General features: G+C 46.6%; 1 protein-coding gene across 1 annotated transcript in view; it reads left to right on the top strand.

Moving 5' to 3' along the window:
• The window catches only part of DZIP1L (DAZ interacting zinc finger protein 1 like), a 30339-nt gene extending 7820 nt beyond the window's left edge, over positions 1–22519 (top strand). The window contains exons 6-15 of the mRNA XM_077827186.1: positions 1032–1094; positions 3182–3322; positions 4619–4649; positions 6255–6305; positions 9517–9650; positions 11876–12068; positions 13026–13236; positions 15022–15221; positions 19852–19991; positions 22340–22519. Coding sequence (XP_077683312.1) covers positions 1032–1094; positions 3182–3322; positions 4619–4649; positions 6255–6305; positions 9517–9650; positions 11876–12068; positions 13026–13236; positions 15022–15221; positions 19852–19991; positions 22340–22519 — 1344 coding nt within the window. The remainder of the gene's footprint in view (positions 1–1031; positions 1095–3181; positions 3323–4618; positions 4650–6254; positions 6306–9516; positions 9651–11875; positions 12069–13025; positions 13237–15021; positions 15222–19851; positions 19992–22339) is intronic.
• Positions 22520–27505: the final 4986 nt, after the last annotated feature.

Below are 27505 nucleotides of genomic sequence, written 5' to 3'. Positions count from 1 at the left end.
CTGAAATATAGAACCTTCACTCTCCAGCCTCCTGTCCCCTCTGCTAAGTTATGGGGTTGTTCACCAGCCTTCCAGTTAGTGAAGCTGTAAATAGAGTGGGCTGCCAGTCGCTCCAAACAGCTATTACAATATATTTGACTACAATTGTTTGACTACACGCATGGCTTATTCTTTAAAACGTTCAAGAGACCAAATAACCAAATTTATTGTCTAAAGACAAAGCAGTAGAATACGAAAATGAGAAATACATGCCATTCTTCCAGGGAGCAAATTCTCACAGCAGATTCACCTTACACAGAAGGTGTGCTTCCCCAATGCCTCCTTAAACTAGCCATCTTTTATAGCATGGCTGTTCACACGTTACAAAGCACTATTCACATCACTTAAAGTTTAACTAGCCAGCATTGTCTTTGGTGCCTCACTGTACTTTTCCATCTGTCATTTGACTATTACATTCCAAATGTTAAGGGGCAGGAAGATACTCCCTACTACAATGCATTCATACATCTTACATTATTTTCTTGTACCTTTGTTTCATAACACTTGTCCAGCTAACTTTTGACAGTTTTTAAATTTCCTTAAGACAAGTACTGAACTATATTTGTCCCAGGGCATCATGGGATATATGACTTAGCATAAGTGAGCAAGAATAAGCATAGTACAATTTAACAATCTATACCCTGCACATAATACTATTAATGTGGTGTATGGGTGAGTGTGTAAAAAATAACCTATATGCATTGACTAACAAATAATGGCAGATTACAAGAGCACAAGAATACTGGCCTCTATGCCAGAGTGGGGTTGGAGAAAGAGCCCTATACCAGGTTTAAGGCTGCCCTGAAACAGCCTTATGAGGTCCAAAGGTCAAGCCAGAGAAAGCTAGTTCACTTAGAGAATGGAAACATTGGGAGGTGCTCCTCTGCACCAGCCTTAACCTCTGAAACTTTGGATCACAGTAATGGTGAATAATGGCACACTCATGGCAAACTGAATGAGAAGAAAAAACAAAGGTATTTTTGATTTGTCAGAAAACAGAATGGAAGAAGAAGCTGAAGGAGCTTCAGAAGGAGCACCAGGTGGAAAAGGAAGAGGTAAATACCAGACGGAAGCTAACAGTGATGACTCAGAGTTCTCCCATGGGTAGCACATCAGTCATGAGCTCCTGAGGCACACAGTAAGATCCTGCTTGCACCACCTGGACTCACATCTCACAGACACATTTGCAGAAGGTTTTTTCTGCCTCAGTTTGAAACATCTACAATATTAGACCACATCAGCTGCACAGAGCTCCCTCAGCAGAATTCGGCCTATCCACTAGAAACAAGGAAGGTTGCCCAGCAATGTAGTGCAAAGGTTGAATAGTAACTATTTTTCTTTGCCATGGGATGTTGTGAAGGCCAAAAGTGTAAGTGGGCTCAACAAAGAATTAGATTAGTTCATAGAGTGGACAGTCAATGGCTGTTAGCCAAAATGGCTAGTATGCTCCATATGTCCCTAAAATCTCCAACCCCCAGAAACTGGGATTGGATGATGGGATGGATCACTCAAAATTGCCCTCTTCAGTTCACTCCCTCTGAATCATCAGGCACTGGCCAGTTGGAAGACACAGTACTGGTCTAGACAGACCATTGGTCAGACCCAGTATGGCTGTTCTTATGGTCTTTTTCAATAGTAGCTTTCTTACAAAATAGCTCAAGGGGTTTTACAGTGAGGGGTTGCAGTAGGGTTGCCAATAGCCCGTTATTACAAGGGACTTCCCTTATTTTTTCATCTCTGTGCAACATGATTGGGAATTACTGAGTACTGCAAAAAGCTGCAAGAAGTAGCCCTGGTGCATGTAGGTGATTACTTAATAAATAAAATAATAGTCATAATATCAGGAGGAGGATGGTGGGCGGGGATACTAAGAAAACCATCCCTTAGTTGTGAAATACAGTTGTTGGCACCCCTACAGTAGAGAAGAAACACTTTACAGAGCTGGTCATGGATTGATTAGGGTAAACAAAAATGTAGCTTGAAATATAAGGGCCCAATGTGACTCTAATTAAAGTCAAATAATCTTTGGCTTAAAGGGATAACCACTGGGCTGGGAGCCAGATGACCACAAGTTCAAGTACTACTTCGGGGGGATAGCTCAATGGTTTGAGCATTGGCCTGCTAAACCCAGGCTTGTGAGTTCAATCCTTGAGGGGGCCATTTAGGGATATGGGGCAAAAATCTATTGGGTGATTTAATTGGGGATTGGTCCTGCTTTAAGCAGGGTGTTGGACTAGATGATCTCCTGAGGTCCTTTCTAACCCTGATATTCTATGATTCAATGGGAAGATTCCCACAGTGCCATCAGTTGTCACAGTGGCTTTATGACACAGCCATGTGTGCTTCCACAAGTGGAAAGTGACCATCCGCTGCCATTTCACAGGGGACACTGAGCACCATCAGACAGCAGCAGCTGTGGGTCACTTGTTACTAGAGCTGGTTGGAAAATAGAATTTCCATTTTGTGGGAAATTCTGACACTTTTGAAATTTCTTGTGAAATGAAAATTTGTGACCATTGAAATGTTTCGTTTCAATAATATTGAAACATGATAAAATATTAACTAATACAGATTCAACTTTAATATAATTGAAACAAAAATCAAAATGATACATATTAATTTCAATGATATATTTAATACTATTGATACATATATGTTAATTTTAAAGTAATATAGACAAATTGAATCAAAATTGTAAAGTCAAATCTATAGTGCAGTTAATATTTTATATCATTATGTTTCAATAATATAGTGAAATATTTTACCTTATGGAAACATCATTAAATGAAACAAAAAAGTCAAATGATTAGTTATGAAATTTTCCCATCAAAAACTTAGTCAAAATGACACTTTCCCATTAAATGTTTTGATTTCAATGAAGCTGCATTTTCCATTTCTTCTCTCTCTACTTAGTCTTGATTTGAATCTATGATCAAGCAGGAAAAGAGAGCAGCAGAAGTTTATAAGTATGCCACTGGATCTCAATGCAAAATAAAATCTCAAGGCAAAGTGAAAATCCAGGAGCTGCCCCACTTAACCTTGGCCAGGAGAGCAATCTGAGCTAACGGGCAAAATGGTATTTTCACTATATTTTATACTCGTCACATCCAGGTCTCATAATTACCTTCCTTGTTTTTCTCAGTTGAAGAGTGAAAATGAGAGACTCCGGGCCTCCCTGTCTCAGGAACAACGGATAGCTGCTGACCGCTTCCAACAGCAAATGGGCTCGCTCAATGCTCGGCTCAAAGAGCAGACCAAGGTTATCAGGTTGCAGGAGAAAACAGTAAGCTTGCCATGTTCTTGTGGGCCTGTGAACACAACATGGCTCTCTGTCCCACTCCAGAGGCTAATCCACACCTAGTTTACGAGTCTGCCACAGCCTTTGAGCTACAGAAGATGGCATCTTCAGCTCAGGCAGTAACACAGGCAGTAACAGTTATTTGCTTTAGAGTGCATCTGAAGTATGATTTTTAAGCCACTCACTTCTCCTCAGTAAGGACCATTTACCTGAGGTATTTCAGCTTCCTACACAAACTGCTGAAGTACTAGAGCTATCCAAAAATGAGTGGAGGATTTTCATATACAGTGGGGAAAATGTTGGGGTTTTTTACTCAGTCTCAAAAATTACTGGTTTTGAGGGGGAGGAAGGGAAAGGCAAACAGTTATAAGGAGGCGAGAAGGGTCCTTCAAGGCCCCCAACTGTAACTGGTGCTGGTACTTGAGCTAAAATATAATGATGATACAATTAAAGATGTAAGCCCTGATTCAGCAAAGCACTTAAGTACGTTCTTAACTTTAAGCACATGCTTAAATGTTTTACTAACTCAGGATGGATTTAAGCAGGAGCCTGTGCTAAAATGCTTTGTCAAATCAGGGTCTCAGGCCTGGGCTACCCTTCACTTTAGGTCAGCCTAGCTATGCCGCTCAGGGGTGTGAAAAATTCACATCCCTGAGCTCTGTGGCTAAGCTAACCTAACCCCTGGTATAGATGTGCCTCAACTGATGGAAAAATTGTTTTGCTGACCTAGCTACCACTGCTTGGGGAGATGGATTTACTGCGTGGACAGAAAAACCCCTTCCGTAGATGTAGGAAGCATCTGCCCTATGATGCTACATTGGCATTGTAATGCCTGTGGTGTAGCAATGGCCTAAGTCCCACAAAATCACAAACACCCCCCATTATCACATACATATGGGAACGAGCAGGCACAAGTCATGTGCAGAATAATAACGGGACAACATTTAGTATTGCAGCTTGGAGATTATTTTATTCTTTTCTCGACCTTTGACTGAGACAGCGTTACATATAATTATATATAATAAATAAAGCTTTTCTTTTTGTCTGCTGGCAAAGCATCCATCTAGGAACCATCTGGTGTATAATTCCAGCAAAAATGTCTCCCTTGCATGCATGATGAACTCAGCTTGTGCTTTGGCCTTACATCGAATTATTTTGTGCACCCTTTGAGGTTGTGCCCAAATGTGAAAACTCCAGTTAGAGATAAAAAAGTTACTAGACTTTGCAGACAAAAGAAACCAGTCTTTGAATGGTAAATAATGATAGATAATTTCTTTGCAGATCAAGATACTGTCTGCAAGCAAAGCTGAAGGTAATGTTCTGTCTTTTGGGTTAATGAGAGTGAGAACTGATAAGATTTCCATAGCTGTGACTGCACCACCCAGCTGCATGTACAACTTCATCTCTCTCTTGACAGCCTTAACAGCATACTTGCTGGTTCAGGCAAGCAAGCAAGGAAAATATCTGATTAGCATCTAAAGTTTTCTGACCCTCATGTCTAAGGGCTGGTCTACACCATCACTCAAGTTGATGTAACTTACATAGCTCAGACGTGTAAAAAAGACACTTGAGCAATGCAAGTTACAGTGACCTAAGCGCTGTCCACACTGGTGCTATGTCAGTGGGAGATGCTCTCCCACCGACATACCTTCTGCCTCTCACAGAAGTGGAGTTATGATGTTGACGGGAGAGCGCCCTCCTGTCAGCATACAGCATCTTTACCAGATGTGCTACAGCAATGCAGCTATGCCAATGTAGCGCGGTGGTGTAGACTTGCCCCTAGGGATTCAGATATAAATCAAGATCTGGCAATAAAAGAAAGAGCCCCTCCCAAATGATTCTTTGTTCCAGTAAATCAGTTGCACAAGAATAAGGAATTGTTCCATCTCAGATTTTCTCATTGAGATCGAGGTTTCCCACAATGCCAGTGCCAGGGCAAAGCAAGGACTTCCCTTCAGATGCTGTGGCTACTAAGCTGCAGAGAGCCCTGAAGTGTCAGAAACCAATCTTGGCAGCAAAGAGATTTTAGATATTCCTGCCATCACTGTAACAGTCCCCTCCCCACTAGGCACTCTCTTGTGGCCTGGCTTGGTGTTGCAGCTCTCACACTGGGCCAGCACCCCCTGCCGACCATCACTCCAGTGCTGTGGTGGCTTGTTGGATAACTTGGCAGTTGAGTTGGGTCAGGATTTTAAGGCCTCCCCTTCCAGAGTCACAACTGGCCCAACTAAAAGGTCCAAAATGTCCATAACAGAAACAAAAAAAATCCTTCCACCTTCTCTGGGGCTTCTTCTTGACTCAATCTGCTGCTCCCTTGCTGGGCTCAGCTACCCTTGTAAAGGGTTTATGCCGGTGGGGGAACCCAGCCCCACGCTCAACTCTGGGTTCTATCAACTCTGGGTTGGATCCTCTACCTGTATTGCAGTTTTTCCAGGACCACTTCATGTCTTGAAGGTCTCCCAGTCTGTTCTGCATTTAGCCAGAGTTTCTCCCTGCCTGGAGAGTGGTCTTTTCTGCTTGCTTATGACCCTGCAGGAGCCATCTCAGTCCTGTCCCTCCAGCTCTTCCCCCAACCAGACCTTGTCAGCACTTAACCCTGGCTCCTTTTATTCACTAATCACCTAATTCCTCTCAGATGGGACCCATCCTGTAATCAGGGCTGGCTTAGGCCCAGGCTCTGCACCCACCTGTTATGAATACAAAGTTACACTCAAACAAATGGGGCAGACTTTCTCGCCTCCTCACATCCTACAAGGTCCTAAGAGTCTGTTGAGTTGCTAGCTTTGAAGACCACTGTTTTCACAGCGTTCATCAGAGGATTGAGTCTTCCTTTTCTGGGGAGAAGGTCCCTTCCAGTGGGATATGTAACCAATCGTGCGTAGGTCTCTGAGTCATCAAGGATTTCTCTTCTCTGCAGTGACCCAGGAAACATCCAAGGTACCAGATCTAGAGGAGTCTTCTGAAGAAGGTATCTATCATATAAATGAAAGTCCTTCTCTCCTGGTGTCATGCAGGTGTTGGACTTTAGACGTTGATGAGGGTGTGCAAAAAGGAGGAATTTCGGGACAAAACAGGCTTTGGGTGAGGTACTCTGTCCCCGATGTTTTCTCCCTAAGTTTGAGCAGAGCACGGTCACTTGATTACAACAGCATCACAGCAAGCAGCCTTCTGCATGCTTCTTGTGATTAGATGTTTTCAGCAAGGATGCCCTTCTTGCACTCAGGCCCACACTGTCTCCCTATTAGAAAGAACCTGACTGTACCTCGGCTCTCAACAGCGTGCGACCTAACAGCACCCTGAGGGTAACGCCACCCTGATGTCAGCACTCTACCCCTCCCTCAGAAGAGTAGTGCTGTCTGCAGGAGCAATCCCTAAGCTCTGCGGAGAGTTTAAGTGGAAGGGAAAGCCAAGAATCACTTACTGACCCAGCCTGATGGAGCCACGTACTGTGAGCTGGTCAAAAATGGGGAGAAGTTTTTGACAAAAATAAAAGAAAATAATCGCCCCACATTTTCATTTAATTTATTCCCACAAAAAAAATTTTTGCTGAAAAATTGAAAAAAACTACCAAACAAAAAATCAGCTGAAAACCAAACTATTTCAATTTGGAAATACTGCTGTGGTGCCTCGTGGGAGTTGTAGTTTGGATGCTTCATGCTCCCGTTCTTCTCTATAGCCCATGATTCTGAGTTGGACTACATCTCCCAGGATGCACCATGGAATCTTCTCTTGGAGAGGGAGGTGGAACATCAGGGAATCCCAAGAGGAGACCATGGTGCATCATGGGATATGTTGTCTGATGAGTTTTCAGCAAAGCATTTCAGTTTTGCGGGATTCGGTTTTTGACAAAAAAATTAAATAATTTCAGAGAAAGTAGACACTTCATGAAAAATTTTGTTTAGATGAAAATCCAGTTTTCCATCAAAATCCATTTAGATGGAAAATTTGCAACCAGCCTGAGAAACGTAGTGTGAATGTGTGGAAATACAATAACTGCACAACTGAGCACCTGATTCTCCCAGTGAAACCTGGGATGGGCCCCACCTTACTCATTAAAGTGGTATAATCTGCTTTCCAACAGCAGAGTCAGGGATGTGGTCTGGGGTGGGTCAGCTTACAGAATGATAGAATATCAGGGTTGGAAGGGACCTCAGGAGGTCATCTAGTCCAACCCCCTGCTCAAAGCTCCCCAACTAAATCATCCCAGCCAGGGCTTTGTCAAGCCTGACCTTAAAAACCTCAAAGGAAGGAGATTCCACCACCTCCCTAGGTAACGCATTCCAGTGTTTCACCACCCTCCTAGTGAAAAAGGTTTTCCTAATATAAAACCTAAACCCCTCCCACTGCAACTTGAGACCATTACTCCTCGTTCTGTCATCTGCTACCACTGAGAACAGTCTGGATCCATCCTCTTTGGAACCCCCCTTTCAGGTAGTTGAAAGCAGCTATCAAATCCCCCCTCATTCTTCTCTTCCCCAGACTAAACAATCCCAGTTCCCACAGCCTCTCCTCATAAGTCATGTGTTCCAGTCCCCTAATCATTTTTGTTGCCCTCCGCTGGACGTTTTCCAATTTTTTCACATCCTTCTTGTAGTGTGGGGCCCAAAACTGGACACAGTACTACAGATGAGGCCTCACCAATGTTGAATAGAGGGGAACGATCACATCCCTCGATCTGCTGGCAATGCCCCTACTTATACATCCCAAAATGCCATTGGCCTTCTTGGCAACAAGGACACACTGTTGACTCATATCCAGCTTCTCGTCCACTGTAACCCCTAGGTCCTTTTCTGGAGAACTGCTGCCTAGCCATTCGGTCCCTAGTCTGTAGCAGTGCATGGGATTCTTCCGTCCTAAGTGCAGGACTCTGCACTTTGTCCTTGTTGAACCTCATCAGATTTCTTTTGGCCCAATCCTCTAATTTGTCTAGGTCCCTCTGTATCCTATCCCTACCCTCCAGCGTATCTATCTCTCCTCCCAATTTAGTGTCATCTGCAAACTTCATGACGGTGCAATCCACGCCATCCTCCAGATCGTTAATGAAGATAATGAACAAAACCAGCCCCAGGACCGACCCTTGGGGCACTCCACTTGATACTGGCTGCCAACTAGACATGGAGCCATTGATCACTACCCGTTGAGCCTGACAATCTAGTCAGCTTTCTATCCACCTTATAGTCCATTCATCCAGCCCATACTTCTTTAACTTGCTGGCAAGAATACTGTGGGAGTCCGTGTCAAAAGCTTTGCTAAAGTCAAGGAATAACATGTCCACTGCTTTCCCCTCATCCACAAAGCCAGTTATCTCATCATAGAAGGCAATTCATTTAGTCAGGCATGACTTGCCCTTGGTGAATCCGTGTTGACTGTTCCTGATCACTTTCCTCTTCTCTAAGTGCTTCAGAATTGATTCCTTGAGTACCTGCTCCATGATTTTTCCAGGGACTGAGGTGAGGCTGACTGGCCTGTAGTTCCCCGGATCCTCCTCCTTCCCTTTTTTAAAGATGGGTACTACATTAGCCTTTTTCCAGTCATCCAGGACCTCCCCCAATCGCCATGAGTTTTCAAAGATAATGGCCAATGGCTCTGCAATCACATCCGCCAACTCCTTTAGCACTCTTGGATGCAGTGCATCTGGCCCCATGGACTTGTGATCGTCCAGCTTTTCTAAATAGTCCCAAACCATTTCTTTCTCCACAGAGGGCTGGTCACCTCCTCCCCATACTGTGCTGCCCAGAGCAGCAGTCTGGGAGCTGACCTTGTTCGTGAAGACAGAGGCAAAAAAAGCACTGAGTACATTAGCTTTTTCTGCATCCTCTGTCACTAGGTTGCCTCCCTCATTCAGTAAGGGGCCCACACTTTCCTTATTGAGAAAGTTATGGCAGAGACAGGTTAAGGCAGAGGCACAAGAGACACATGCCTATGGCCCAGCTCCCAGGATGCTCTCGTGATGTTAGAATCTCAGCTTTTGTTTATATATGTCTTGCCCTTGTGGTTGTGAAGAAAAATTTGAAAACATGCCACAGCTGGGGAACAGGGAGCTACCAATCCATCTTCTGCTAGGGAGGAGGGTCCCCAAGACGGACCAGGCCTCTGGTCCCGAGTCTCTGGCTCTGACTTTGATATTGAGAGTTTCGGTCCATCCAAACCCACCCTTATGATTTTGGGTTTTGCTGCAGACTTGGAGGATACCCTGGACAGGAAGCAGAGGCTCCTGGAAGCCCTGCGGAGGAATCCCAACTTGCTGAAGCAGTTCCGCCCCATTCTGGAGGAGATGTTGGAGGAGAAGCTGGAGAGTATGGGCGTGAAGAAGGTGAGTATCAGGAGAGGGGAAACCAAAAAAGCGGGGAGAGAGACATCTCTCTATTTGCAGTGCAACCCCTTCCCTCCTTGTCCCTTTCACTCCTTCCGGTGTTTCAAATGTTAATTAGCTAGCCCAGGTATGTTAATATTTGTGAGGGAGCATTGCATGGATATAAAGAGCACCTCAAATTTCATTTAAGTTATTGTGCTATGTAGAGGTTCTAACTGAGATCAGGATCCCATTGTAACAGGTGCTGCCTAGACAGTCCCTGCCCAGTGCTTGTCATCCAGTTTCTGTGTCCTTCCTTCATGCTCCAGGGAGGGAGGGTGCACCCTTCCCAGGGAGAGCCGGCAGAGCTAAAAGCAACTGAGACCTTCATTGAAGTGGGGCATGGCAGAGATGGGAGCACCCCCAGTCCACCTCAGGTCCTCTAGGGCTTGCATGCAGTCAGCATGTGAGTGACCCTGCAGGTGACAGAGCCAGTTCTCTGAGATTGTTCCTACCCCTTCAGAAACGTGTGGGATTGCACTGGGAGGACTAACCGCACCATTGCAGCTGCTAGAGCAGAGGTGGGCAAACTACGGCCCGCAGGCCACATCCGGCCCACAGGACTGTCCTGCCCGGCCCTTGAGCTCCCAGCCAGGGAGGCTAGCCCCCGGCCCCTCCCCTGATGTTCCCCCTCCCCCGCAGGCTCAGCTTGCTGTGCCGCCTGCGCTCTGGCCCGCCGCTCCTGCCGGGCAGTACAGCAGCGTGGCTGGCTCCGGCCGGGCAGTGGGGCTGCGAACTCCTGCTGCTCTGAGTGGCATGGTAAGGGGGCAGGGAGAAGGGGGCATGTCAGGAGGTGTGGATAGGGTTTGGGGCAGTCACGAGACAGGGAGCGGGGGGAGGTGGACAGGGGGGTTGGGCCCGGGGGGGCTGTTAGGAGCGAGGGGTCCCAGGAGGGGGCGGTCAGGGAATAAGGAGCAGGGAGGGGTTGGATGGGTCAGAGGTTCTGTCGGGGGCAGTCAGGAGGGGGTGGATAGGGGGCGGGGGCCAGGCTGTTTGGGGAGGCACAGCCTTCCCTACCTGGCCCTCCATACAGTTTTGCAACCCCGATGTGGCCCTCGGGCCAAAAAATTTGCCCACCCCGTGCTAGAGCAATGCTCGCTGTGTACGCTGGTGCTTCATAGGTGTAGAGCAGGGGTTCTCAAATGGGAGGTCAGAACCCCTCAGGGGGTTGGGGTTGCAAGGTTATTACATGGGGGGTCGCGAGCTGTCAGCCTCTACCCCAAGCCCCGCTTTGCCTCCAGCATTTATAATGGTGTTAAGTGTTTTTAATTTATAAGGGGGGGGTCACACTAAGAGGCTTGCTATATGAAAGGGATCACCAGTACAAAAGTTTGAATCACTGGTATAGAGCAACATGATGGTGGATGGCATAGTGGGTATGACTACACTGCAGATGAAGGTGGCATGGGTAACATTGGTAGTGGGGACTAGCCCAGCAGGGACTCTGGGTATGTATTTACATTGTTAGCCTACGCCAGGATCAATGTCACCATGTCCTCACTGCTATTGCTACCCGTGCTGGCTAGATTAAAGCTAGCACAGGTATATCTACCCCTGCTACAATCACCCCTTCATTTGCAGTGCAGATGTACCACATGGTTAGCCTTACTCAGAGCAGGTACAGTCCAGATGTGCGCCCCTGTGTGCTACCAGTTGCACTTTTGTGCGTGTGTGGTGTGTTAACCGGAGAGGTGGGGATTGAATGTCACCAGTCTCTAGTGTAGACAGGGCTAAGTGAGGAAAATCATTGAAAATCTCCCGTGTGTCTGGAGACTGGCTTACGTGATGCTGACAGGAGTGGAGGGTTGAGAGTGCTCACTTGTCCACACCACTGGTAGGTACCCTGCTGCAGCACACATCAATGGAGCGTACACTCCTCTGGGCTGAGACTCTTATTAGATGTATGTCAACCAGCAGCACAAAGGATGGATGGAGTCTTATACTGGGTCACCTGATGGGGTAGGAGTCTCTCCATCTTATGCTGATGACCATTCTGGGTGTAAGGCCGGATCCAAAGCCAAGTGAATCTGATGGAAAGTTAGATGAGGTCCTTAGTTTGCAGAAGGCCGGGTTCTCTTTCAGAGGTGATGGAAACCTTAGGGGAGAAGTCTTGTTTCACCATCTGAGGCAGTGTCAGAATTATGTCGGGCTGGTTTTAATGTTACCCACAATTCTCTCTGCTTTAGGCTGCGAAGGGGATTCCAGCTCAGACCTATAAAAATCTGAGCTCCCTCGTAATGACTCAGCAGCAGCAGAAGGCCAAGAAATTTCCAAATCTCCTCAGCTTGAGGGACAAGCTAGTTCAAGAGGTCACTTGGAAAGTCAAGCAGCGCCAGAAGGATGATGGCATTTTGCCACAGCAACTTTCAGTAGTCTCAGGTAAAGGGCTGCGATGCTGTCTTTGGAAACCTGTGCTGCAGACAAGAGTTCAATCCCAACATAGTGTTATTGTCATGAGACATTTCCGTGACCCATTGTGCATCCCCAAGGAAAACTGGGTAAGATAGATATTGTATTCAGTGTCAAATAACCATTTGCACTTGCGGTGTGCACTGCTTGCCTTGAGTGACCTTGCAAAAAAAAGTTATATATAAAAATAAAACGCACACTTCTCAGCTCTGGGGAATGGACGGGGAAGAGCTCAAAGGGAAAAGAGCTGCAAGAAGAACCTGGTCTGCAAACTCTCTTCCTTCTGCCTGTTGCTAGAACATGCAGAGATCCAGTTTATCAGCATCAAATGGGGGTTATAGCGAGCCACAAAGCACAGTGTCAGCACACATTAGTGGAATGCCACACAGGAAATACCAGAAGGACAGTGCAGGTGGAGAGAGTGGGTGGGGTGAGGGAATGAAGGTGATTCTAACCCACCTTTCTTCTTCTCTATTTTTGGGCCAGCTAGGGACCAAAACATCCTTCAGAATAGTTTAGAGCAGCCTAAAAACAGCTGTCTGTTACACCAGCTGAGTTACTGCATTGGCCAAGGATCAGACAGAGTCACATATGTCGACCTCTCCTCCCAATGTGAAGTGGATGTGTGTGTGTGGGAGGGGAAGGAAGTCACCTAACACTGGCTACATTGGCTGTGTGACATTTTGAGAATGTTAGATGGTAAAGCATGGGAGTTCTCATCAGCCACTCATTTTGTATGTTTTTTTCTTTTTTTAAGCCAGTCCAGTTTAACAGCATCAAATTACAAGCATTAATCTTGCTTAATTAATTTTGCTGGGCAAAAACCTGCTTGGGCCAAGCAGCTTGTAGGTGTTAAAGAACAGCCATACTGGGTCACACCAAAGGTCCATCTAGCCTTTGCTCTCAGTGTCCCTTGTACCTTTCCAGCTAAAAGCCAGAAGAGCCCCCTGTCGCCTCGCCGGGTTGCATCTGCCAAGCCTAGAGCACTGCAAGTTGAGTTACAGCCCTATGCGGAGGAGATGCCCAAACCAGCTCCTCGGAGCAAAGCCAGCTATTCCCACAGCCCAGTAGAGGTGCCCAGAGTAATGCCACAAAGCAAAGCCAGCAGCTCAAGACATGCTGCCATCCAGCATCCGAGGTGAGGCCCATCCACACCTCCCATCCTCACTACGGACATTGCACTCATGCCTTTCACTAGCATGCTTACTGGGGCAAGCAGCCTCATACCGAGCTTGGACATCGCTATTCTATTACAGTGTGGACTGCAGTAGCCCCAGGGCCCCACAGTGCTAGGTGAAGAGCAAACGCAGATCATTTGTTGCGGCAGGAAGCTTTGCGTGGGGTGCACCTGAAATGTCTAAGCTGCAGGGCCCATGGAGGGTATGTTTACCCTAGGGAATTTCCAGCTCGAGTAGATACACCAACACTAACTCTGATTCACAGAACCATGGGGTGAGAAGGGACTGCAAGGGTCATCTAGGCTAACCCCCTGGTAAGGTGCAGGATTTGTTGTGTCTAAATCATCCAAGACTATCTAGCTTCCTTTTGAAAGCCTCCAGGGAAGGAACTTTCACGTGTTGTAATATGACAGCCATGATTGAGCTATCATGCTAAAAATAGCAGGGTATGCTTGGCATGATGGGCTAGCCGCCCCAAGTACATGCCTAGGGTCTTGGATGGGATAAGATTCGGGGTGACTAGTTCATCCCGCCGCCCATGCAGCTGCAGTTATTTTTTTTTAAATCATGTAGCTACTTTTTGCGTGCTAGCTCAACCAGAGCTCGTGTGGATATGTCCACCTGAGCTGGAAAGGACACCTCCAGCTCCAATACAGATAGACTTTGCAGAATTCCATTTTTGTTGTTTTATAATTTCAACAGATAATGCCATTGCCTAAAAATAAACTTTTATTTTTATTTTTGTCAATTTAAATAATTGTCTGGCCTCCCCCATAACTTCTCACAACTGTGAAAATTTAATGAGAGTAGATGTTGAGATTCAATTTGTCCAATTTGACCTTTAACTTTTTCAAATATTATATAACATAAAAATATCCCAATTAATTTTGTTTCCAACTGAAAAGTCTAAACATTTCATTCCAAGAATATCAAACCAAGACATTTTGACATAATCAAAGTGCTTTGTTTGGGGGGTTTTCCCCTCTACAGGAAATGCCAACACTGTTTTGATGAAATGAAATGCCAAAAATGTTTTGATGAAAAATGTCCAAGTAGCTCTAGTAATAAAAGAGACTAGAAGGACAAGAACGGAGAGGCCATGCCGCTTAGGCAGAATGAAGAGGGCAACTGGGAGGGGATAAGAGATGACAGAGGAGAGGTATGGAGTAACTGGGTTGTGTAGGGTTTTAAAAGTGAGAACAAGGAGCTCACATTTTCCCCAGGGAGGAAGAGGAAGCCAGCTGAGGGTTTTGAAGATGGGCTGGAAGTAGACCAAGAATTGGACAAGATACTTGAGTTTTTGTGGCAGCATTTTGGACTGAAGAGGATGAATTGGCAGTCAGAAATTCCTGCTCCCCCTGCTGGTTGGGAACAAGCTAGGTACCGAAGCTGTGATAGCCTGCTCTTGAAAGTGGTGTGGTGCTAAGCCAGGGCTGAGGTGCATGGAGCAGCTGCTGCAAGTACCAGTGGAATGGGGGTGAAGGAAAACAGGCCTAATATTTGCCCCTGTACTCTACCTTGCTGTTCAAAGTTTCAGTGCTGGTTGTACATATGCTCTCGCCCCACCAGGGGACTTGAACACACAACCTTCTAGCCAACCGCTGAAAGCACTGCCAATCTGTATTTAATGACAACAGTCTTGGTCTCCTCATCACAGATTGTCCCAGATATCCCTGACCCAACTGCTCAGAGCCCTCCACTTCCTCCATGTCTGACCTTTCCTTCTTCCATCATTTTACTTTCAGCACCCCACCCTTCAGTTCCGAGGAGGACTCTGGGGAGGACGGCGCCAGCCTCACCCCAGTGAAATTCAAACATCCCATCACCCTGCAGCAAGCGCAAACCCCTTTGAGGCTGACCCAGAATGACGAAACCACATCAGACTGGTCTGACATCGATTCCTCAGAGGGAAAAGCCAGCCCAGCCATGAGAACCACTCCAACAGGTGAATCATAAATAATAATTTTCATCTATCAGAATATAGTTAATGTGCTAAAATCAGAAATCTCTATCTAGTTCATGCCCTGATATTGAAGGAAAGGGGAGATTTGCATGCACATCTGTTTCTACATTTGACAGCTTAAGCCAACAAAAGAGGTAATTCTATGTTAGTGTCTATTAAGCCCGTTCTCAGCCTGGGGGAAACTGATTGTGAAGAGAATGGGGTGGTCATTCTCCAGGAATAGAATCCTAAATACACTAGTGCCAAGGCCCCAGAAAAGGACATTTCTCACCTTGCTTTTCCTAACACAAGACCCAGAGGTACCAAGATAATGGGTGTCAGGAGCAAGACTTTGTTCTGATGCATCTGCACTCTTGGAAGTCAGTTACAGTGGCATGCTGCTGGTTCAGCTAAGGGGTGTTCACAGATAGATAGCCTGCACCCTGCTCTGGGGTAGTCCTCCCCATGAGAAACAAAACCAGCTTCTGTTTTCCTGCAGAGCCATTACTAAGTCACTTTGGCTCCAATCCACATGAGCAGTCCCACTGAAGTCCATGGGACTATTCACCCGCATAAAGATACACATGTACACATGTACCTTCCTGGATCAGGGCCTTTGTGAGGGGATTAACACTGATGTGCTTTCAAAATGCATTGTTGCTCCCCTCTTAAACCCCAGAGAGTGGGGTGCATGGTTCCTTCTCTATCCCTTTAGAATAGACCTTGCCATTAATCCAGGGGATTTCTCAATATCTTCTTTAGGTGTAAGAAATAATGTTGTTCAAAGGGACCTCTCAGCTTGGCATTTTTAAATGGACTAAAATGCTAGTTTCTGCTAGCTCACCCTGAAAGTGTGAGTGCTGTCTTTTTAAAAAATGCTTTTGGGGAACAAATATCAGGGTTTTTCTGCTGCCCTACTGAGATTTATCATAGAATCATAGAATATCAGGGTTGGAAGGGACCTCAGGAGGTCATCTAGTCCAACCCCCTGCTCAGAGCAGGACCAATCCCCAACTAAATCATCCCAGCCAGGGCTTTGTCAAGCCTGACCTTAAAAACTTCTAAGGAAGGAGATTCCACCACCTCCCTAGGTAACGCATTCCAGTGTTTCACCACCCTCCTAGTGAAAAAGTTTTTCCTAATATCCAACCTAAATCTCCCCCACTGTAACTTGAGACCATTACTCCTTGTTCTGTCATCTGCTACCACTGAGAACAGTCTAGATGCATCCTCTTTGGAACCCCCTTTCAGGTAGTTGAAAGCAGCTATCAAATCCCCCCTCATTCTTCTCTTCCGTAGACTAAACATCCCCAGTTCCTGCAGCCTCTCCTCATAAGTCATGTGTTCCAGTCCCCTAATCATTTTTGGTGCCCTCCGCTGGACGTTTTCCAATTTTTTCACATCCTTCTTGTAGTGTGGGGCCCAAAACTGTACACAGTACTCCAGATGGGGCCTCACCAGTGTCGAATAGAGGGGAAAAATCACGTCCCTCGATCTGCTGGCAATGCCCCTACTTATACATCCCAAAATGCCATTGGCCTTCTTGGCAACAAGGGCACACTGTTGACTCATATCCAGCTTCTCGTCCACTGTAACCCCTAGGTCCTTTTCTGGAGAACTGCTGCCGAGCCATTCGGTCCCTAGTCTGTAGCGGTGCACTGGATTCTTCCATCCTAAGTGCAGGACTCTGCACTTGTCCTTGTTGAACCTCATCAGATTTCTTTTGGCCCAATCCTCCAATTTGTCTAGGTCCCTCTGTATCCTATCCCTGCCCTCCAGCGCATCTACCTCTCCTCCCAGTTTAGTGTCAGTTTATGGGGCGGGGGGGGGGCATTTCTAGCAACGTAGAAACTGACTATACAGGGAGACAATGAAACAAACTATATACAAAGGGCTGTCAAATGGACACCAGAAAGAATCACTTATTTCAAGTAGCTCCCTTCGACTATAGAAGCCTTTGGTGCTATAGTAGATACCACAGTTCCCTGGCTGAATCCCCAGTGGGGAATAAATCCAGGACTTTTATCTCCAACGTGCCAGCTTCTCCTGCTTGAGCTAAATGATGTCCATTTCCTGGGAGCAGCAGTAGGCATCTTTCATCTGTGGAGCAGCCACCGCAGAGACAGACATTTGGCAAGCATGTTACATGGGTACCACATGTTTAGTCCCACATGTTGAAGTTGTCCCTTTAAATGACACTCCTGATGCACATTATTGGCAAAGAACTTGTTTACACCAAAGGTTTTTTAGCTAGCCCCTTTGTAAAGGCTAGTGTGAATGCTCCTCAAGCGTTTGTTGAAGGATATAAACCTGGTGAACCATGGGCAGAGGTATAGTTTTGATCTCACCGACCTTCCTTGCAGTAAAAACTTCAGAGCCTTGTCTCCACTACGGCTTTCCAGCAGGATAGTTAATGCGTGTTAATTATCCCGCAGTAAAACCAATGGTTTTTGGCAGTGAAAACTATTGCCTTTGTGGTTCTCCCTGTGCCCAGCTCCGTGGTCAACTACAGGCACTTTTATCCTGGAACAGACATTTGGGGCATGTTAAGACTATTTCTTACACACATGCTAACTATGTTGAGTTAACTGGCAATCAGTTAGCTGGAGGGCACTAAACAGGCCCATAACCATTGGAGCAGCTTACCAAGGTTTGTGGCGGATTCTCCATTGCTGACAATTTTTAAATCCAGATGGGCTGTGTTTCTAAAAGCTCTGCTCTAGGAATTACTTTGGGGAAGTTCTCTGGCCTGTGCTACATAGGAGATCAGACTGGATGGTCCTAATGGTTCCTCCTGGCCTCGGCATCTATGGAAATGACCCAGTGGCTCCACCTTCCATGATGTCAGTACTTTGCATCGACATCTCCAATAATTGGGTAATCTCAGTGATTGGCCATGAGCCACAAAGCCTTTCTTGTGCAGGCCAGCAGTTCAGAGCTGAACCATGCTGGGCGTGGACAAAAGTCATTCTTCCCTGGCTGCTAGTCAGCCCTGTCTACGAAATGAGCGGGCGCCTTCTATCCACTGCCTAGCTGGCAGCCATCTGCATCACAAAAACTGTCACCACAACCAGAGTCCACATCAGCTCTTTTTGGAAGGACTGACTAGACATGGAGCTAGAAGCTCCAACACTTAGCAGGAGCCTTAGTAACTCAGGTTTGAGGCACACTGCTGTGGTAGCCTGCAGCTGATTGTATTTGTCCTATGAGTGAATTGAGGCTGGAAGTTAGGACTGTTTCTAACCATCAGAGGAGTGAGGTTTTGGAACAGCCTCCTAATAGGAGCACTGGGGGCAAACAACCAAATTGTTTGTTTGAAGACGGAGCTTGGTAAGTTTGCAAGCGATATGATCGGGTTGCCTGAGATAGCATGGGACTGGACTCAGTGACCCAGGAGGTCCTTTCCAGTCCTGTGTACTATGGCTCCATGTCTAGTTGGCAGCTGGTATCAAGCAGAGTGCCCCAAGGGTCGGTCCTGGGGCCAGTTTTGTTCAATATCTTCATTAATGATCTGGAGGATGGTGTGGATTGCACCATCAGCAAGTTTGCAGATGACACTAAACTGAGAGGAGAGGTAGATACGCTGGAGGGTAGGGACAGGATACAGAGGGCCCTAGACAAATTAGAGGATTGGACCAAAAGAAATCTGATGAGGTACAACAAGGATAAAGTGCAGAGTCCTGCACTTAAGACAGAAGAATCCCATGCACAGCTACAGATTAGCGACCGAATGGCTAGGCAGCAGTTCTGCAGAAAAGGACCTAGGGGTTACAGTGGACGAGAAGCTGGATATGAGTCAAGGTTGTGCCCTTGTTGCCAAGAAGGCCAGTAGCATTTGGGGCTGTATAAATAGGGGCATTGCCAGCAGATTGAGGGATATGATCGTTCGCCTCTATTGGACATTGGTGAGATCTCATCTGGAGTACTGTGTCCAGTTTTGGGCCCCACACTACAAGAAGGATGTGAAAAAATTGGAAAGCGTCCAGCGGAGGGCAACAAAAATGATTAGGAGACTGGAACACATGACTTATGAGGAGAGGCTGCGGGAACTGGGATTGTTTAGTCTGTGGAAGAGAAGAATGAGGGGGGATTTGATAGCTGCTTTCAACTACCTGAAAGGGGGTTCCAAAGAGGATGCATCTAGACTGTTCTCAGTGGTAGAAGATGACAGAACAAGGAGTAATGGTCTCATATTGCAGTGGTGGAGGTTTAGGTTGGATATTAGGAAAAACTTTTTCACTAGGAGGGTGGTGAAACACTGGAATGCGTTACCTAGGGTGGTGGTGGAATCTCATTCCTTAGAGGTTTTTAAGGTCAGGCTTGACAAAGCCCTGGCTGGGATGATTTAGTTGGGGATTGGTCCTGCTCTGAGCAGGGGGTTGGACTAGATGACCTCCTGAGGTCCCTTCCAATCCTGATATTCTATGATTCTATGAACTATAGTTGGCTTCTGAGCTTCATCACTGACACCTTTCACCAGCAACATGTTCCCTTTTAAACTGGAAAAGAGGTCTGGAAGGAAATCCTTTCCCATCCACTCTGAGTCCTGATGAGCAATTCAGTTGTGCAGCGATATTGACCATGTGATTGCAGGGCCCTGGATTCCAATTCTAACAAGCTGTGCTCTGTGCAGGGACGCTGGTGTCCGCAATGGCTAAAAATCTGGAGCGCACACTGAGCATGCCAGCAAGGAAGCCTTCTGGTGGGAGAAAACTCCTCCCCGCCGCGCCCTCTGATTCTCCGAAAGCAAGTCACTCAGACAAGAAACTCCAGGTACCTTGTGCAACAGGCAGACTTTTGGAGAAAGCTGGGCAAGCCATACAGAGAATGGGAAGTGTCTGGTATTCAGGAATGCAACGATTTAGTATGGAGACCAGCATCGTCTCAAACCATTTCCCAGTCGAGACCACTGTACAGCCAGAGACTCAAAAAATAACAAGCCATTGGGGTAGGGGAAGGAGTTTTAGAGCGTTCGCACTGGGGAGGAGGAATGTGTGTTTATGCTCTGGGCTGACAATAGTTCAGTGATGTCTGGACAGCCCCACGGTTGGTTCAGGTAAATCTGGTGTCCCTGGTTCAACTGTTCATTTGGGTCCCCCAGCTACAAAGCTAAAGACTCAGTGTGTGATTTTTTTCCCCCTTCCTCCCATACTTCCCCATAGAACAGTTCTGCCATATAAGCTGGGTGAGGATCGAGAGTACCATGGAGCATGAGGGGTGAGAATAGGGAACCTATCCCGGACCAGGTGGGTCTTTGTAGAGGGAGCTAGGGCAACTGCATGGAGGAGGGGAGAACATGCAGTATGCCCCAGCTAGAGGAAAGAGAAGCCAAGATGCTCCAGGCCAGCTCGTCCTGTACAGAACTTTGCGCTGGAGCGACAGCAGTGGGTATCACAGCAGCATTTCCATCTGCCCCCAGTGTTCAGAGCCCATGAAGCTGCAGGTTCGGCAGCATTACCAGAACCAGCCTTTGAGATCTAGATGTGGCTGTGCGGACATCATCTCAGCGTTCAGCCCAATGGGACTGATTTTCAGCTGGTGTAAATCAGCCCAGCAGCTTGGTCACATAGACAGTCTCTGCTGGGAGAAGCGATGGTGATTTACAGCTGTGGAGGATCTGCCCCATCATCCAGTTATTTTGTAGCCCCTTCCGAATATTTGCCTGTTCACAATCTTTGGAAAATGGAAATTCACATGGTTAAAGACAGACATGAAATGCCTGGGAATGAAATTAAACAGAAGTCTCTGGAACATGTCCAGAGCTAATCGGGGTGACATGATGAAAAAATGTGACATATGTAACCTCAATTTTAATTACATTAACTCTTTCTCATAAGTGGCTGCAGCACTGAAGTCCTATTGCTTTTTAAAATTACTTTCCCTGAACAGTCCCACTGAGCATACCAAAAAGTTTCTTCACAACAATGTGAAAGAGATTCTCTGCCTTCATCTGGCAAAGCAGAAAGCCAAGAGTGTGATTTATAAAATGATTTGCAACCCATGAACATGGGAAAGAGTCTAGCAAGCATCAAATTACATCCTCACATTAAATCTTCTGCTTCTCATGCAACTTCGGCACAACGTGGTGTTGTAGGATAAATCAGAAATAATCCCAGCCAAGCCACTAACACAGGGGATTCCTTACTGAAATCACAGTAGGAACCTGAAAACGCTCCTTGAAGGTGGGGTAAATGAATGACACTCAAAGTAAGGCCAAATCTCGCCCAAGAAAATACAAAGATGTATTTGGGTGTAAAGTAACCCGATCCTGCTATAAGAGACTTGAGGGTACAAGGAACTATCCTGGCAAATCCAGCTGCAGGATTGGGTCCTTAGATCCCTGGAAAGCCTGGGTTGTAGCTGTAATTTACATAAAGTATCAGACCTGTTCAATGAATGAAATGTCATTGGTTTTATTGAAACAGATGCCGAGCCAAAAGTGAATGTCAGTGCCCACTGGCCATAGGTCATGAGGTATTGTTTAGGAATAGACTCAGGGGAAGACTTTCTGCAACTATCTCAACATTGTTCCCCCATGTATATTTTTTTCAGTTTTTGAAATGTCATGGAAATTCTGTAACTTGACACACTTCAAGCAGCTCTGCCCAATTCCTCTCCCAGCTTCATTAAATCAGGACTGGATGTGTCATTCTAAAATATATACTCTAGCTCAACCCACAAGATGTGGGCTTGGTGCAGGAATCCCAGGCTGAACCTCTGGCCTGTGTTATGAAAGAGGTCAGACTACATGATCCCAACAGCCTGGTCAGGCCCATAACTGCATATTTGAGTTTCCTAGGGAGTCCTTGTAGTTCATGCTCCATAATACACATCTGAGCATGTAAGTAGTTCTGCTGCTGGGCCGGCCCTGCCTTGCACTGGGAAGTGCTGGGGAGCTGCAGCAGAAAACCAGTAGCTGAAGGAAGCATTTGATAAACGTAAATTTGGATTTGAATGATAAGGGTTTGCCACGTGGAAATGCTCCCCTGGGTGCAGAGGGCAAGCACTATACTAATCCCATGCCAGCCCCCTGCAATCAGCCAGGGCCATTATCGGCAAAGACAGCACTGGCTAATGCTCGCCATGTTTGCTCATTCTGTCTCCTCCCATTCCCCATGCAGTTTGTGGATGAGAACAGCGACTTGGAAACTTCCTCCCTTGAAGAGATCACCCAGCTCCTGGACGCCAGGAGCCAGACGAAGCAGCAGCAGCAACCAGCTGTGAGGCACAGTGGGAACTCGGCAGGGTCGCAGGGCACCAGCGTCTGGAGTTCCAACAGCATGAGGGCTGGAGGCTGGTGACTTGCTTGATAGCTCCCTTCGCCGTACCCTACAAGTGCTTGGATTTCAGGGCCCAGTCCCAAAGCTGGAAGTTCCTGCCATGTGGCCACAAGGCTTTGGAATCCCGCTACTCATAGGAAGATCAGGCACTGGGCTCCAATTTAAAAACAACCCACGAGTTTAGAGCGATCAGAATGGGAATCCCTGTCCCATGGCCTCAAATGCTACCTAGCCATGATGCATTTTTGCAATGGCTGCCCAAGTGCCCTCTCCACAGTGCATGAGGGTCAGTGTATCCTGGGCTGATTGGAAAAACATATCATTCAACACCCCTGCGTGTGGAGGGGCACATTCTGCTGCCCAGCCACCAGTGTGAAGAAAGTAGTGGGACTGAGCCTGTGGAGCGAAGACACTGTGTCAGCATTCAGGGGATACACAGGGCTCTGTGGGGGCAGGGCAAGGGCATGGTTGCCATCCTTTGGACACTCTGTAGTTGGGTCACGCATAGTATGAAGGCCACGGGAGCATCAAGGCTGCAGGTACATCCCCCAAGCTTCTCATCCCCTCCTTGGCCGAGCAGAGGAAGGAACCCCTCACTCCTCCCACCCAGAGAGATCCCCAGCAGACAGCTTCACTGTGCATAGATTCACAGGATCAGGCCCTAAAGAAGTCTGATTGTGCCCCAGAGCTCCATGCACAGTGCAGACTCTCCTCATGCAGATCAACCCCTTCCATGCGGCTAGGGGGTCAGCTGCCTTGGTGGCATCATCCCCCCATTCCTCCAGGCCCGTGGCGGGCGATCCTAGGTCTGCCTTGGGGGAGGAGATAGGGCAGGGCCCTTGGAGGGATAGGGATATATTTTGGACCCTCACAGCCCTGCACAGCCATGAAAAGATAACACAGGCCACAGCTAGGTTATTTTAATGCCTCCCCACTGTCTGCACTGGGGAGCCCCCTTTAGGAGGGATCCTAGTGACAGCTGCTGGCTGTGAGGCCCCATCAGCTCAGTTCCATAGGAGGCACTTTGCCAGGGAGCAGGCAGGGGAGGAGGGATTGGGGCAGCCTGCCAGGGGCACAGGGTCTCAGATGGATGGCTGGTCCTCCCACATTGGGGGATGGTTGGGCTGGCCCCACGGCCTGTTCTTCAGGGGGCAAACCTCCTCTCCCCACTGGAACGTTGTCCACAAGGAGAGCCTCAATAGGTTTCCATCCCTCTTCCCCACCTCACACTGGGAGTGTTCCCCTAGGAGCGGGAATCCGGCCCTGATTTTATAGCCGGGGAGCAAAAGATAAGATACAAGAAACAGGACTCTGTTAACCCCCTCAGCGCTGCATGGACAGGCCCCTCAGCATGGGGCTGGCTGCAGCTACTCCCTCTGACAGCATATGCCAGCTCAGATGAGCCATGTCCTACAGCTGGCAAAGCAATGCAGAGAGAAGGTGACAGAGAAAACATTAACAAGGATTGGGAATGCTTGGCAAGTTCTCTCTGAGAACACACATGTACAGAAACGTCCACTCGATGGCGCCATAGCCCCAGAAATGGGCAGGGCTGCTATACTTAGTACTGACTAAGGGAGCTGCTGGAAACTCAGGATCAGGTTGTAGGAACAGATCTGATCAAGCAGGTGCACTTGTCTAAAGCACATTAGAGAAAGCAGCAGAGCTCTGTCCCATAAATACGCAGAGTCTGGCTCTCCGTGAGCTTGCACCTTATGCCGTTGCTTACGCCAAGGAGCGTAAAATATTACCTGGTCAGAACGGTAGCCACTTACATCCTCCCCTTGCATGTGCATAAATTGTTACACAAGGTGCAGTGCAGAGGATCAGCCCCACAGTGTCATGCACTGAAGAGCATACGAAACCACATCCTGGGCTCTGTGTACTGAGAATCCACAAGGTTCAGCAATGAACTCTACAGTGCCTCACAATCTCCTCAGCTGCACCAGAGGGACACAGCCCATAGCTGTTACGACCGATAACACTGTGAATTTAAGGTATTTCTGCAAGGTGGCTTGTGGCTGGGCCTTGTTCAGGTGCAAAAGGAGGAGGATGCAAACGCTTTCCTAGTGTCCCACTGGCAAGGGACCTCTGCAGTCTATGGCCACTCCAGAGGGCAGGAGCTGCCCCCTGCGAGTGCTTCCTGAATCTCAAGCCATGCCAAAAGGACAGGGAGTGAATGGAGCCACACAATGCTGCCCCAGAGCTATAGGGCAGAGCTGCACCTCTGCCTACTGATAGCTCTGCCTTAATGACAGATCTGGCTCCCTGTGTGACTAGAATGGCTGGATACGGTGTATTACTTACATAATCAATATAACAGCCTTCCCAAATGCTACCTCCCACTCACTTGAGGATGCTTTTCATGGTACTTTTACAAGGCTGTGATAAATTTCCACAGACTCCAAAGGGTTAACAAGGTTTCACTGCATTTGCTCGAGCTCCCTTTGCTTTACAACATATCTGCTGTTGATTTGCACTGTCCTTCCTAATCAGGGTATTTTTCTTATTTGTTGCAGAGTTCCCCTGTGTTCCTCCTAGCAAGAGAGTTATTCTGCTCCCATGCCTTGATGCAGCAAAGCACTTTAGCATGGGAATGGTCCCACTGTCTTCAGTGCATCAGTGCTTGATATTATGCATGTGCTTAAGGCCTAGATCCTGAAAGTTATTTCAGGGGAGCTAGGCACCTTTGAGGAGCTGGGCCTAAGTGCTTTGCTAGATGAGTGTTTCAGAGGCAACTGCCTTCAGCCAAGTGAATCAAAAGAAATCCAATCTGTGTTCAAGGGACACTCATTTTGAAATCAGGTGACTTTTTAAAACAGTTAAAAATTATTCCAGGTATTAACCCTGACCCTGAGTCCGCCTGCCCTTTTTTGTTGTACAATCAAATTTTCATTTTTTTAAATATGATTTGTCTCCCCCCTGGTGCAAGGGAAACTGACTAGACAAGGAGAAACACAAAGTGACTTGACAAAAAGTGCTGTCAAAGGTAAAAATTTAATGGAAAAATAGGAACAAAATTAGTTTTCAGATTGGCATCACTGAAGAGACTGAAGCATTGCTTGAAAGAGTATGTGAAGAAGTGTCAGACTTCGAGGTGGTGGGGATTAAATGAATGGTGTCCCTTTAGTATGCCCATCAAAAACATCTATGCATGAGTTTGGAACTGGTTTTAGAAAGCAAAAGGACTCTCAAGAGCATAAGAACAGCCATACTGGGTCAGACCAATGGTCCATCTAGCCCAGTATCTTGTCTTCTGACAGTGACCAGTGGCAGATGCTTCAGCGGGAATAGGGCAATTATCAAGTGATCCCTTCCCTTTCATCCAGTCCCCACATCCGGCATTTGGAGGGCTAGGGACACCCAGAGGAGGGGTTGTGTCCCTGAAAATCTTGGCTAGTTGCCATTGCTGGACCTATCCTCTTCTTGTTATATCACCCTCCATATGATGGGAAACAACCAGGGACTTCCTGCTCTAGAATGGAGTTTGCCTGTGCGCAGCTGAACAGAAATGCATATCATAGCTTTACTCCCCCCTTCTTATTTTTAAATTATTGGAGGACCCTATCCAAAGAATGAATATAGTCCATGAAAATAAGTTACTGCACAAAATGAGTTTTGCTACTAAAATTTAGCCTTAAAAATGAAGTAAGTGCCAGGAAATCTATACATTTTTGTACATCTACTTATATGCTGTGTCTGAGACAATTTTGACAATTCAGATTTCTAATTTTTGTAAATTTGAAAAAAGGAAAAATCAGTGACATTTTTACAACCTCCATGTCCCTGCCCTCTTTTTTTTCAACCAAGTATAGAGCTGGTTGGAATTTTTACATTTTTGTAATTTCATTTTTTTTAAAAAAAAAGGTCAAATTAAAAGCAAAATTCATTACATTTTCCCACTTTTTTCAACCAATTTTAATTTCTAGTGCCTTTCTAGTGCCTAGTGTCATTAGGGAAAAAATATTTTAAACTAACATTTTATATATCTGGTCTCATTGTCTGTGGAATATAAAAGAGTCTGAGTTTAGGAGAATGGAAATAGAAATTCAATCCAAAATGATATTTCTGAGCTTTCATAAAATATCAAGAACACCTGGTAACTAGCAATCTCAAAACAAGTATAAACAAACCCTATCTGAAAACACGGAAGTGTGTTCCACACACCTCATCACTAATTAATGTTCCCATTTTAAGAAAGAATTATGATTTATTTGTATTAATTATTTATTATGGCTACAGTGTCATAGCGAGGCCTGATACTCTACAATTACTTTAACAGACGTTATCCTTCTTTTTGGCTGGTGATCAGCCTATTTGTGAATACTTCCTTCAATATAACGTGTTTGTTTCAGCAGCGGGGTTTTCTTTTAAATTGTTCCTTCTGGAGCTTTTGTCTGGGGAAAGCAAATGAAAGAGTCCCACCAAACATGCTCTAGAATAGTAAATGAGTTTACATTGTCACAGGTCCAAGGTGTTAGCTGGAATGCACCTGAAGCTAGAGTAAACACACATGGGCTAAGGAAGTCAAATCCAGTTTTTAACTCATGGGCTGCAGGCCGCCACTCCCTAGCTGTAGCTCCCTTATTGTTATTAATGATTTCTGGTCACTCCAGCTCAGCACATCATGCTAGGCGCTGTACAATCACATAGTAAGAGACAGACCCTCGCTGCAGGTCTTCCACTCTAAAGAGCCAAAACACAGGCATAAAGAGGTGAACTGACTCACACAGCAGGGCAATGGAAGAGCTCAGCTGCTGCCTTAGTCATTGGACCACACCGGTTCTCTCATCTAGAGACGCCACATGCAGTCCTGTAGGCTTTGGCTCCCATTGCCATTCCCCTGGCTCCGCCTGAACCCAGCCCCTTCCCCACATGTCATTGTTCTAGGAATGGTTTGGGGGCAGGTGTCTGGCCTGTGTTATGCAGGAGGTCAGAAGAGAGGATCACAGTGGTCCCTTCTGACCTCGGAATCTGTGAATATGAATCCCTTGCAGAGGCCTAACA

The sequence above is a fragment of the Eretmochelys imbricata genome, chromosome 9 (genome assembly GCF_965152235.1).
Source record: "Eretmochelys imbricata isolate rEreImb1 chromosome 9, rEreImb1.hap1, whole genome shotgun sequence".
Classification (NCBI taxonomy): Eukaryota; Metazoa; Chordata; order Testudines; family Cheloniidae; genus Eretmochelys; species Eretmochelys imbricata.
This window is presented reverse-complemented; position numbering and strand designations above follow the sequence as displayed.